This window comes from Elgaria multicarinata, chromosome 11, assembly GCF_023053635.1.
Source record: "Elgaria multicarinata webbii isolate HBS135686 ecotype San Diego chromosome 11, rElgMul1.1.pri, whole genome shotgun sequence".
In the NCBI taxonomy this organism is placed as follows: domain Eukaryota; kingdom Metazoa; phylum Chordata; class Lepidosauria; order Squamata; family Anguidae; genus Elgaria; species Elgaria multicarinata.
In genome coordinates this window covers 38,698,901-38,711,273 of record NC_086181.1, presented here as the reverse complement: position 1 = coordinate 38,711,273, position 12,373 = coordinate 38,698,901, and the positions used below count along the sequence as shown (strand labels likewise).

Sequence of the window (12,373 nt, the reverse complement as noted above, 5' to 3'; positions counted from 1 at the left end):
TTCTGTGCCATTATTCCCTCTTTATCCTCTCTATGATAAATCTAGAAGACAGCCAGGGCCATAAAAGGTTGGGTGTGGAGTGTAGAAAAAGGTTCTGTAGTCCTTATGACAGCTACTGGTGTGCCAGCCCAGTCATACCTTAAGTATTTACTAAGGTAACGTATATGCATATTTGAATACATTGCAACGCAATATAAATGCTAAGATATGCACAAATGGGAGGATTTGGCAAGCTGAATTACAATCCTTAATATTGTTTCTCTACTACATACAATTCCCACGTCCATAATTAACGTTTAAAAGTGAATTTCCTTTATTGGAATAGTTAAACAACAAGGCTATGGTGATACACTGTCAGTAGTCTATGATGCTTTCCCCCTAACTTTCACCCCTCAAGTTCCATCAAGGACATCGTGAGAAGCAACCATAATGGGAGGAATATTTTTGTCTGTCATACATGCAAGAAGTTTCATTCTACACACCCATTTGGTTCAGAACTGTGAAGCATTCTACAGAATAGACCAGGTGCAGGTCCACTGATGTACATTACAGATACTTCATAGGAAAACAGTTTACTGGGTGTATCAGCAGAGCAAAGAGATAAACATTAGACATTGTAAGGCTGCCTCCTTATTAGCTGCTCCTTGTTGTTCAAATCAGGCCTTAGCAAAAGAATGTAGCATTTTGGGGAAAAGATGCAGAACAATAACCCAGCACTGGAAACCAAGATGGAGAAGATCTCCACAGCCACCATGTATTTTCCTTTTGTACTTAGGTAGGTTGGAACAAAGGACAGCCAAACACTGCAAAAAACTAGCATGCTGAAGGTGATGAACTTGGCTTCATTGAAACTGTCAGGTAACTTCCTTGCTAGGAATGCCACGGTGAAGCTAAAAATGGCCAAGAATCCCATATAGCCCAAAACGCAATAGAACATGGTGACTGAACCTTCGTTACATTCCATATTGATTTCTCCAAACACTGAGTCCATGTCCAAATTTGGGAATGGGGGAGAACTAGCCAGCCAAGAAGTACAAATAACTACTTGAGCAAGAGAACAGAAAATGACAATAGAATGTGCTAATCTTCTCCCCACCCATTTCTGAAAACTGTTCCCAGGCCTGGAGGCCATGAAAGCCACAACCACAACAATGGTTTTGGCCAAAACTGAAGAAAGAGCAACAGAGAAGATGTTGCCAAAGGCTGTTTGTCGAAGGAGGCAGGTCATTTTATTGGGCTGTCCAATGAAGAGCAAGGAGCAGAGGAAGCAAAGAAGAAGAGACACGAGGAGGACATAGGTTAGGCTCCGGTTGTTGGCTTTGACGATGGGAGTGTCTTGTTGCTTAATGAAGATGGCAAGCACCAAAACTGTGACCACAGAAAAGAAAAGAGCCAAAGAAGCTAAACTGATTCCCAAAGGTTCTTCAAAAGAAAGGAAGCTTTCAACTTTGGGAATACAGTCATCTTTGTTCTGATTTGGATATTGGTGTTCTGGGCAGCTGTTGCAATTATCCATGTCTGAAAGAGGAAAATATGTGAATGTTAAAGCTTATGTGATTGTAATCAGATATTAGATGCTTTCAAGGAGTTGACTTCAGCAAGTTCTCTTATTTCATAATAGTAACAGATCCTATCAAAATGTGATTGTATTTAAGCATACTGTGTTCGCAGTTCTGACAGGAAAAAGATCCTAAACTGATATTCTTTAATAAGCAATGCTGTACTTGTCAGCCAATGATTGGAGAGAGGCAGTACGCAAATTAGGTTTTCACTTCCCTAGAGAAAACATTGTCCTCTTCCTTCCATTACAGTGTGAGATCAGCCGAGGGTAGCAATGACATGTCTATCTGACTCGTTGTTGTTTGGGAAGGAGCCTCAACATGAGCTGTACATTGACTGCTTCAGAACTACTTGTTAGACTGCACATTCAACACTCTGTCTTAAGGTGGATATAAGTTGTGTTCAAACATGGTTTGGGCCTAAAAAATTGATTAAAAATTATATAAGTAGCTTTGAACCTGTAAAAGATGATGAAAATACCTAGGAATTATGAAACAAGATGTGTTTCCGCTTTTCTATTTTTTTCACTTTGGTTTTGGTTTTGGTTCACTTGCTTTCAAGCAAATAACAGGATATAATTGAACACATAGTAAAGTAATCTTTTAGACTCTTTTTCAAATTGTCCAAAATCCAGAAACAGTGGGCATGTGTGTCTTCTAGATTACACCTTGTCACAAATCTCATAAAATTGAATATTTGATCCAAATTATATATGTTAACATAATACATGTCCTACCTGTCTGATTTGTGATCTTCCCGTCCGGACATGGAGCACAATCGTAACAACAAAATTTCTCCCCCTCTATCTTTTTCCTGCTGTAACCAGGATCACACTTCTCATTACAGAGAGAGAAGGGAGGAACCTACCCTTGAAACAAGGAAATGGCTCTGAGTGAATGTTTAGGAACGCTTGTTTAAAAATATGTAAATAGCAGGGGTGATGACTTGGAGAAATAACAATGATGTTCCTCAGTCAGCTTCATGTGATGCAATAGCTACCTCCATGTTTCTCGGCCACTTGTATACAGAGGTACACTGCCTTCAATACTGGAAGTAATACATAGCCATCGTGAATAGTGGTAACTGACAGCTACTGTATGTCTTCCAATAATTTATCTGTTCCTCTTTTGAATCCATGAATTTTGGTGGGCATCTTTCCATCATTTGGTAGAGAATTCTCAAATGTTACTATGTGCTTTGTGAAGAACTACTCCCTTTTACTTCCTAAAAAGCAGTGCCCAAAGCTAATGATGGGGGTAAAAATTGAGGAAAACATGAATGTGCTTAAAACCAAGAATGATGTCTGGTAAGGTACCCAGTCAACTATCTGCAATGTGCAACTATTGCTGTACTCCAGGGCTGATAAGTGTCATTTAGCCCATCATTGGCTTGTAATGTCCTTTTGTTCATGGAATGGTGGTGATAGTAAGAAGGACCCATTAGGACATTTATTTCCAGGAAGTACAGCCATTATCCCCACTTTTGTTCTATGGGATTTGGCTCCTATTTAGTCTTTATCCCAACGCTTGTGAATGTTGCCTGGTCAATCATCTTTCTCTGATTTGTATTCCAAACTCTCAGGTTTGTGCAGCTGAGATACCCTTCTTGTCCCCAGAGAAATAGAAGCATTCTGGAGAAGTCACTAGGTGCCTCAACCCCTAGTGGTAAGATGTCATGCTGCTTCCCCCGGGGTAAGAGGAAAGGGTCCATGCTGAAATCACTGAAGGACTAGCCTCCTTCCCACTGAAATCACAAGGTTCCTTGTTTGACAGAGGAAGGCACCACCATTGGATGCTTTGCCTTCCATTGTCAAGACTTCCTGTTTTCCTTCTGGAGGAACCCAATTGCTATTTGTTAACAATTCCATTTGCTCTTCTAACTCCCCCAAAATCAGTTTGTGCTTTTCATTCTCTGTAAACCTCAATAAATTTGTCATTGCAGCATTATCCAGCAGTGCCTGAGCATGGATCTCTTTTGGTGGGAGATGTTTTATTAGCCATCAATGCTCTATTTTCGAGTGGGTGGGTTTGGTGGTGTTGGGGACATTTGCTGCTGGGTTGGGAAATGCTAATCCTCCCCAATGCTGTGCCCCCACTAAAAAATGACTTGTTCAGATGCACTCAGACTTTATAAAAGCCTCCATTGGAATCAGTGAAGAATTTTAAAAAGTCCAATTGCAGCGTGTGTGTGTGTGTGTGTGTGTATTAGAGAGAGAGAGAGAGAGACCTTAGCTAGACCTACCTTTTGTTCCAGGGGAGAGGAGTGGAGACCTTGCGTTGGGATTAATGCGAGATCTCACCCCTGTTTATACGTAAGGTGCGACGACCTCAGGAAGAGAGGCATCATGCCTGCTATTTTTATTTTTAAAGGGAGAGGAGCGCACAAATGCTCATGCGCTGAAGGTAGGTGCTTTTAAAATTTTCATTTCATTTCTCCGCTCTCCCACCCTAACCCCGATGGGCGCAACTCCCGGCTCCACGCAAGTAATCCAGCTAAGCAGGGTGAAGCCACAGAAACGGGCCAGACGTTCCGTGGTCTTGGGCTCAGCCCAGGTCCGCAGAAAAATCAGGCACAAAGGGGAGGGCTCTATCCTGGGGCAAGGGAGGGATGATCCCTCCCTGATCCAGGGATCCCCTGTGGGTCATCTGGATGCACAGGGATGATCCCAGGGTTCACCCCGGGATATAGCCTGGTCTAGCTAAGGCCAGAGAGAGAGAGATACATACACATACAGCTCTAGCCTTATGTGGGTTGGATGAATTGCCTTCTGACAATATATCCAAAAAAAAATATGTTTACTCACTGGTATCTGTGTTTGGTTTCAATGGAACTTACTCCAAAGTAACTGTGCATTGGATTGTATCCTTCTCTCACCTTAACCTGGGCCCCCCAAACTACAGATACATATTTCCCAGTCAGAAAGTCTCTTTGGCATCAACAAGACATTGGCCCTTTCTATACCTAAGGGTTATCCCAGGAAAATGGAGGGGTCATCCCTGCCTGCTCGCGGGATCCCCTGTGTGTCATTTGGATACACAGGGGTGATCCCGGGACAATATCGGGGGGGGAAAGACAGGTGTAGAAACGGCCTTAGTTCTTGGCAATATAAGATTGAAATGTCAGTCCCTTTTTCTTTTAATGGAATATAAACAATGCCTCAATTCTTTCAGACTAGTGGAAGTCTTCTCTACAAAGTATGACTGACAGGAATGGGCCACACTCAATAGTAAGGGGTCCCTCCACTTCTCAAACTGATTAAAGTTCCACATTGATCAAGAACTGTGTTGGTTCATAGGTAATGCAACAAATCCATACCTGAGTGAAATACTTATGCCACTGAATTCTGTCGTCATTAATGGTGAACTTTTTGGCAGGAGGAGCCTTTGGATCCAGCCTTCCCAACTTAACTCTGGCATAGGAGTTATTTGGGAAAGTCACCAAGTTTGTAATATCAAATCCAGCCACTAATTCTCCATGTTCATTAAATTTAACTTCATCTCCTGCATTATTGTTGAACGAGATCCTCTGAATCAAAGAGTGAAGCTAAGATGAAAGAAAAAGGGATCAGAGTGATTAAAACAAATGTTATTTCAAATACCTTTTCAAGATAGAATGAGACGCATGTTTAGGAATGAAGTAATGTTATAATCTTTTTAATTTTTTTTGCTTTTTTAAGATCATCAGTTACTGTCATAAGGCTATTCATGATAGAAAAAAAGAATTATTTCCTCTCACAGCATTTAATTAACTGTTGGTTAAGTGACAAAGATTTCCAGATGGCCTCTATTTTAGTGGGCTTCACAGGGTCATTAGGCAGATTTGTGGAATATTGGTCTTTCAATGGGTACCAGTCATCATGCATATTGTAACTGGTTGGCCTGTGCCATTCCTCTCCTGGGATTGTTTTAAAATGGAAATCTCCTAAAGATGAGAGTGGCTTAGACACAGCTGGCAGCAACAGAGGCCATAGCTAGACCAAAGGTTTATTCCTGGATCGTCCGGGGGTCAAAGCTGTTCATCTAGGTGACACACAGGGGATCCAGTGCTCAGGCAGGGGCAAACCCTGCATGATCCCAGGATAAACCTTAGGTCTAGCTGTGGCCTGAGACAAAACCAGGAAAGAAAGCTTAAGTTAAATAGATTGGTGATCAATATGAAGGGGCCTTCCTGCAGCTGGAGTGACCTGAAAACTCTGAGGCAGATATGAAGCCAGGATTGTCAGGCAAAGAGCTTCACCAGATACCTGTTTGGTATTAAAGTCAGCATTGTGTCAGTGTTTCCCTGTCAGCTGGCCAAGCTAGGACCTTCAGGTCTGCAGCCACACCCTTGTTCTGCCTTATGCTCACTTGCAAGTTGCCAGGGTTCTTTCTATGTCTTGGACCCCCTGAGTAACTCCTTAAGGAGCTCCGTTTCCTTAAGAGTCCCAGATTCCTCCCTTTTACCCTACTTTCCAGTGACGTGGGGATTTGGCTGTAGACATGGGGTAAGCGACTGTCCATACCCTTATGGCTTAACATAACAGTTCAGTATTTAACTAAACAACCAAATTACAATATATGTATTTAGTCAACAGAGCTGAGCGGTACAAATGCATTAAAAGAAAAGAAAAGTTGCAAAAACGCAGGTTCTTTTACCCTAAACTGCACCTAATGTTCTTCAAGCTGCATCTTTCTGCTCCTTCCTTATAGTGTGGTCTGGATGGCTCTCTCATTCTTTTATACCCTCTTCCCCTCAAAATGAAAGTAACTTAACAGTCTGAAATGAAACTTAACCAGGGAATTAATCTTAACTGTAGAAATGAAACTATCCTCTCAGGGATGCCTCCTGCCAACAGAAAAACTCATGAAGTTTAGGTCCCAAACCTTTATAGTGATAGAAACACTCTGTTTATGATAACAGATATTTGCACCTTTGATGGCCAGAGCCAGTTTGCCACTGAATACCAGTGGTTGGGATCAAAAGCAGAAGAGTACCCTTGCCTTCATATCTTCCTTATGAACTTTCTAGTGGCTGGACGCTATGGGAACAGGATGCTAAAGTAGCAGGAGCACCTGACCCTCCCCAATAAAATTCAATGCCTTTATTAGGGATGGGCGAACAAGTGATGACTAAACCACTAGGAGTCTCTGAACATTGTCTTACTGTCATTTTGTACCCAATTCCCATCTATGTTTGAGATGATTGCTCATCTTGCACTAACACAAAACTGTCACAAATCAAGTAGCGATCCAATGGGAGGTTTGTGCAAATCTTCCCAAACCTGCCCCAATATCCACAAAATTCCTTCATAGACTTAAGCAGGTTGATTCAGTCTACTAAGAAAATATGTGCAAATTGAACTGGGAATTGGAATCGAGAAGACATGGAGCATGTGTTTGATAATTCTTGAATATTTGTAGTGAATAATTACTTGTGCTCATTTTCAGATTCACCTTCGATGCCTAAGGCGAGGCACGCTTGAATAAATTGTGAACAAAAACAATTATTTTTTATTTATTTATTTATTTATTTATTTATTACATTTTTATACCACCCAATAGCCAAAGCTCTCTGGGTGGTTCACAAAAAATTAAAACCATTAAGAATGTAATAAAACATCCAACAATCTAGAAACCCAAATACAAAATACAAAAAGCACAACCAGGATAAAACCACACAGCAGAAATTGATATAGGATTAAATTACAGAATTAAAACAGCAAAGTTTAAATGTAGGTGTTAAAATAGTGAGAAAATAAAAAGGTCTTCAGCTGGCGATGAAAAGAATACAGTGTAGGTGCCAGGCGGACCTCCCTGGATAGCTCATTCCACAGCCGGGGTGCCACAACCGAGAAAGCCCTCCTCCTAGTAGATTCTCCTACATCCCTACCTTTTATGATAGAAGAGTTATGACAAAGAAGTATATCCCACTTTAGATACAAGGGTGGAGGGGAAAGAAGGGATCATTTTAGCTTTATCAGTTGTTGGTATTGATAAGAGAACTTTCAAAATCATCCCTGGACAATAAATAAGGCTGTAAATATTTGTGACATCAAAATCTGAAGAGTAACAGAAGGAATTATTATTATTATTATTATTATTATTATTATTATTATTATTTATATAGCACCATCAATGTACATGGTGCTGTACAGAGTAAAACAGTAAATAGCAAGGCCCTGCCGCATAGGCTTGTGGCGATTCGGCTCGCTGACCCCCCCCTTGCCTGGCTTCCAGCGACCAAAGCGAAGCCACCTTCCTCTGGGTACAACCCCAGCATGACTCCAGAGTGAGGACACATCGTAGAATAGCCATGTTGACCTTGCTCCAGCAGGAAAAGTTGGGTTAAGTCCCTGACTTTTCCGCTGTGTATCATCATCTCTTTGCCCCACAGTGGCAACGAATTGGCAGCTGTGTCATATAATCACCGCAGCTCTGATTTGGAGGCACTGTGGGGCAAAAATGACATTTAGACAGCCCCAGGTAAGTAAATTGAGAAACATAAGTGGGATGAAAAGGAACGCTCAAGCTTTGCAGAAATTGGGGGTTGTTATACTTGAGTATAGTTGTCCCTCCATCAAAGGGCATTCATGTTATAAAAGAAGAGCTTTCTAAGTAAGGAAACACTACCTGCCAGGGTTCCACATTCTGAGGGGCCCATCTGCCCTCATCCTCCATTGCTTTGTGGTTGGTTCTAGATGAGTACATGCCATGAAAAGCATGTGCCAGAGCATAGACAGCATTATAGATACTGTAGCTGTGGCCAGTCATGCTCATTTCAAAGAAAGGGGCAGTAAGGCTCTCTAGCCTCTCCTCTCCAGAACAGGATTCACTCGATTCATTTGGGCCATCAGGATTTGGAATGGAACAGTCGAATGCTTGCTCCCAGAAATCTTTGATAAACCCACCACCATTTGCCCGAGATGGGTGGATTGTTTGGAGAAATTCTTGGAAGCCTTGAACTTGCTTGGATTGAATTGTGAAAGAGATGCTACCATGGAGTATCTGCATATCAAAAGCCTTTTGAAGGGGATGCAATGTGATATCAATTTGAGCTGTCATAATCCACACTTTCCCTCTGGAGCTCATCTTCTCATATTCAGCAGCTATTAGAGAAGGCAAAGTTCTTATCAATACAATACCCTTCAGCCGTGCAAGGGATCTATTTTCTCCATAAATAACAACTGCGTTGGCTTTGCTCTTCAAGAAAACAGGAATATTAGTAAAATAGAGATTACTTAGTTCATCTAAGCTGAGAAAATTGGGGTTTTTTGGAACAATATCTGTGAATGCCGAACAGATTCCATTCTGGGAAAGCATCGGCTCCAAGACCTGCAAGAAACGCTCTCCGCCTTCATTATCCGATGTGATGAGCCCTACCCACATCCATCCAAAATGAAGAAGTAACTGGATGATCCCCAGGTACTGAATATCCTCATTGGGAACCGTGCGGTAAAAAGGAGAGTAGTCAGTGTGATCACTTGCTTTTCGTTCAAAGGAGCCATATGAAATCTAAAAAAAAGAAAGAAGGTGGGAATATCTAATGGCTTCCAATCATAGATACATAGATAGATAGATATAAATAAATATTCCCATTTCTAGGGAACATATTGCATTTCAATATAAACAGTTAAAGGAAATTATGCAAGCAGAATAAAAACATAATAAACAACATGGGTTGGAACTTGGATCCAAACTAATTTTGTTGAGCGTAAATCCATTTTTAATCAATTGGACATAAGAGATAACTCACTTGCCCTATTGATTTTCATGGTACCTAGGTTCAATTCACTTAGGCCTCATCTACAACAAGCAGGATATTGCACTATGAAAGCGGTTATAAAAGGCAGGAGCCACACTACTGCTTTATAGTGGTATTGAAGTGCACTAACTACAGTTTGGGGCCCATTGGCACATACCATATTCCACTTTCATATTGCTATATCCTGCTTGGGTAGATGAGGCTTTAGTTTGTATCTAATCCAAAGATGAAATTACAGCAAACATCTTTAAAATAATGTGGGAATTACACAGTTTTGGGAAATTCCCACAACTTATACGAACATATCCTACCTGTGGAATCTTATAAAGACTTAAGATATCTGCAATGAGTGAGGACATCTCAGAATTGAGTCCTCCAATGACTCCTATTAGATTTTTCTTTATGTCACATTTATAGTTAGGAACAAATGTGTGTGATTTGCAGAGCAGGTCCAGAGTGTTACCGTAGGTCTTCCTGGAATCATAATAGCTGTCATAGATGTGGAAGCCAAGTGTGACATTGGGCAAGATCTTGGGATTGTCATTGATCTCATGGACTGCAAACACCAAGGCCAAGATGTGTTGGTAGAACTTAGTCACTACACTGCAAATAAAGTGATATTTTTTCTGTTTCATTGAAGAATTAAAGAGTGCACAAAATAATTTTATCTCAGTACTGGTCCACTATGCAGCTGCCAAACTATTGGGAGAGGGCATAACCACAAAATCTATTTATGCCTGAATCTTATTGGAAAGTTTGATTCACTTTCTTTAATGTGAGTTTTGATCATAGTCAGCATTTCTTGCCAAAGATTAAAATATTCTTCTAGGAAATTTAAAAGAGTGAACGGATGCTGAAACACAGTTCATCTTACGTATCTGTTGATTTTGACAAACATATGCTTTGGTACAGGTGTCATTTTAAATCCTGCAGTTCATACAGCACATTTGAGTACCTTTATCATTTATTTATCCTTTGCAACTTAGAATCCACAGAGGAGAGAAGACAGAAAAAGACAGGAATGTTTCCATATTTGCTGCCATTTTAATTTTGCAAATGCCTTTAAGACAATAATGGTGCAAAAAATCTTGTCCAGAATCCTTTCAGGTCATGCACACCTATCCAAAGGTAGAATGACTTTGAAGTAGAACCTGCCTAGTAGAGTGCAAATTGAGTGCATTTGTCACATAGCACCTTTCCCGACGGCAAGGTTCAACATTTATTCACTTTATTAGCTTATGATATTTCTATGCCACCATTCTGGGACAAACCAAGACAGTTTCCAAAATTTCAGAACATGAAAACCAGAGTCTAACAAGACAGTAGGACACTTAGACTAGAGTCAAATACATGGCAAAAACTGAAGGATGTTGCCAATGTATACTCTGTATACTTGATTCTATGCATTCACTTTTCTTTACAAACAAAATTAGTAGTAAATTTATTCTTTTTTAAAAACAAAACAAAAAACAAGCCACATTTTTTCAAAAGATAAAATACAGTTTGATATCATAGAAGCAGAAAGAATCTATAAAATGAAATTGACATTCATGAGATAATAAATATATATTTATCTATCTCCTTACAATGGAAATATAATCAAATCCTGTGAAGGGTGTTGTTCAAATAAAATTATAGGGAACATATAATTGATATGAGATGCAATTGCACCAATGCTGACTTCACTTGGCTGGTGCCACTCATGTGGAATAAGAAGCTGATCAGTCGGTGCACACTTCATAGTACTCACTGTGCACACTTGGTGAGGAAGGAGGAAGACCAACAGAAGCAGCAGCATCAGAAACCCCAAATCCCTGATACCAACTCTTTCCTATAAATATTGAAATATTTTGGTCACTTCACTGTACCATTATTACTACCTGCTTCATGATTGGTTTGAAGAAACTGGCTTGCTTAGACTTTGAGTTCTGTTAATGTAGTTCCTAAAGAGACAGGTGTCATCCTTATGCTTAGCTTCATGACTGTTCTAAAATTAGGGATTGAATGCTAATAGAGAGGCAATTACGTCAAGCAACATCTAAGCAATTGAAAAGGGTGAACTATGCATACCCAATGACAAAGCCCGGCCTGCTGCTACCATGTGATTGTACCAGCCAGTGGCATAACATGGATTTAATTGATATGGTCCTTGTTGGGCTGTTATTTTTCTTTCTAGTGCCTTCTGGGAAGCCACAGGAACTGTAGCCAGATGAATCAATGACAGTGATTTTGATAATTACAGGGATGATAATAACTTCAGTGATGTTTCTGACGCCCCTCATGCATGAAGGCAACATGCCTGATAATTCTTGCCACAATGTTCTTCTCATTAGTGGGACAGGAACTAGATGTTAAGCTCAGAATAACCTACAGTGATCTTTAGGGTGGGGTCAAGGAGGAAACGGGCATACTTGGAAAATCTTAGGCTTTGTGAAAGATCTTATACTTTGGTTTTTGAGCTTCCCAGCAGGGTGACATTAATCTCACTGTGGAGAAGGAATGCATATATCTCATTCAAAGTTATCACATGGCTCATCTACACCAAGCAGGATATTCCACTATGAAAGTGGTATGAAAGTGGTATATCAAAGGCAGGAGCCACACTACTGCTTTATAGCAGTATTGAAGTGCACTGCAGGATCTACACTACTGCTTTATAGTGGTACTGAAGTTCACTGACAACTGTTGGGGCCCATAACACATCTACACCTGTATGCCCACCCTTCCTGGCACAGTTGGAAAACTCTCTGCTATTATTGTCCCTCTATCTCCTCTATGGTTAATATGATTACAATACTAAGAATAATGTCTTTAGTACATACAATAGCCATTTCCAGAATTGACTTTTAAAAGTAAAACTTCTTTATTGGAATAATTAAATATCAAGGCTGTAGTCATATACTGTCGGGGGTCTATGATGACTATTCCCTAATTTAAGTCCTTCAACCTTGATCAAAGACATCAAGAAGAAGTAACCATAATGGGGAAAAATGTTTTCACCTGTCATGCATGCAAGGTATTTCATTCTACACTTATTTGGTTAAGAGGTGAGATGCTTCCACAAAATAGCCCA

At 40.3% G+C, this 12,373-nt stretch overlaps 1 protein-coding gene across 1 annotated transcript; it reads right to left on the bottom strand.

The window, feature by feature from the left end:
• Positions 1-607: 607 nt before the first annotated feature.
• Positions 608-11,597, bottom strand: LOC134405800 (vomeronasal type-2 receptor 26-like). Its single transcript, XM_063137053.1, has 6 exons — positions 11,371-11,597; positions 9,612-9,903; positions 8,169-9,050; positions 4,876-5,103; positions 2,297-2,423; positions 608-1,518 (listed from the first exon to the last, which is right to left on the bottom strand). The coding sequence occupies exons 1-6, from the start codon at positions 11,595-11,597 to the stop codon at positions 608-610; spliced, it is 2,667 nt and encodes an 888-aa protein (XP_062993123.1).
• Between the last annotated feature and the right edge of the window lie 776 nt (positions 11,598-12,373).

Bases quoted from the DNA above. Each gene is read 5' to 3' on its own strand.
- LOC134405800 (XM_063137053.1), bottom strand. From the start codon at position 11,597: ATGTTGCCTTCATGCATGAGGGGCGTCAGAAACATCACTGAAGTTATT. The intron at 9,904-11,370 runs GTATGCATAGTT...CTTTATTTGCAG, and splicing joins AGGCCGGGCTTTGTCATTGG to TGTAGTGACTAAGTTCTACC. The intron at 5,104-8,168 runs GTAGTGTTTCCT...CTTTCATCTTAG, and splicing joins AGAATGTGGAACCCTGGCAG to CTTCACTCTTTGATTCAGAG.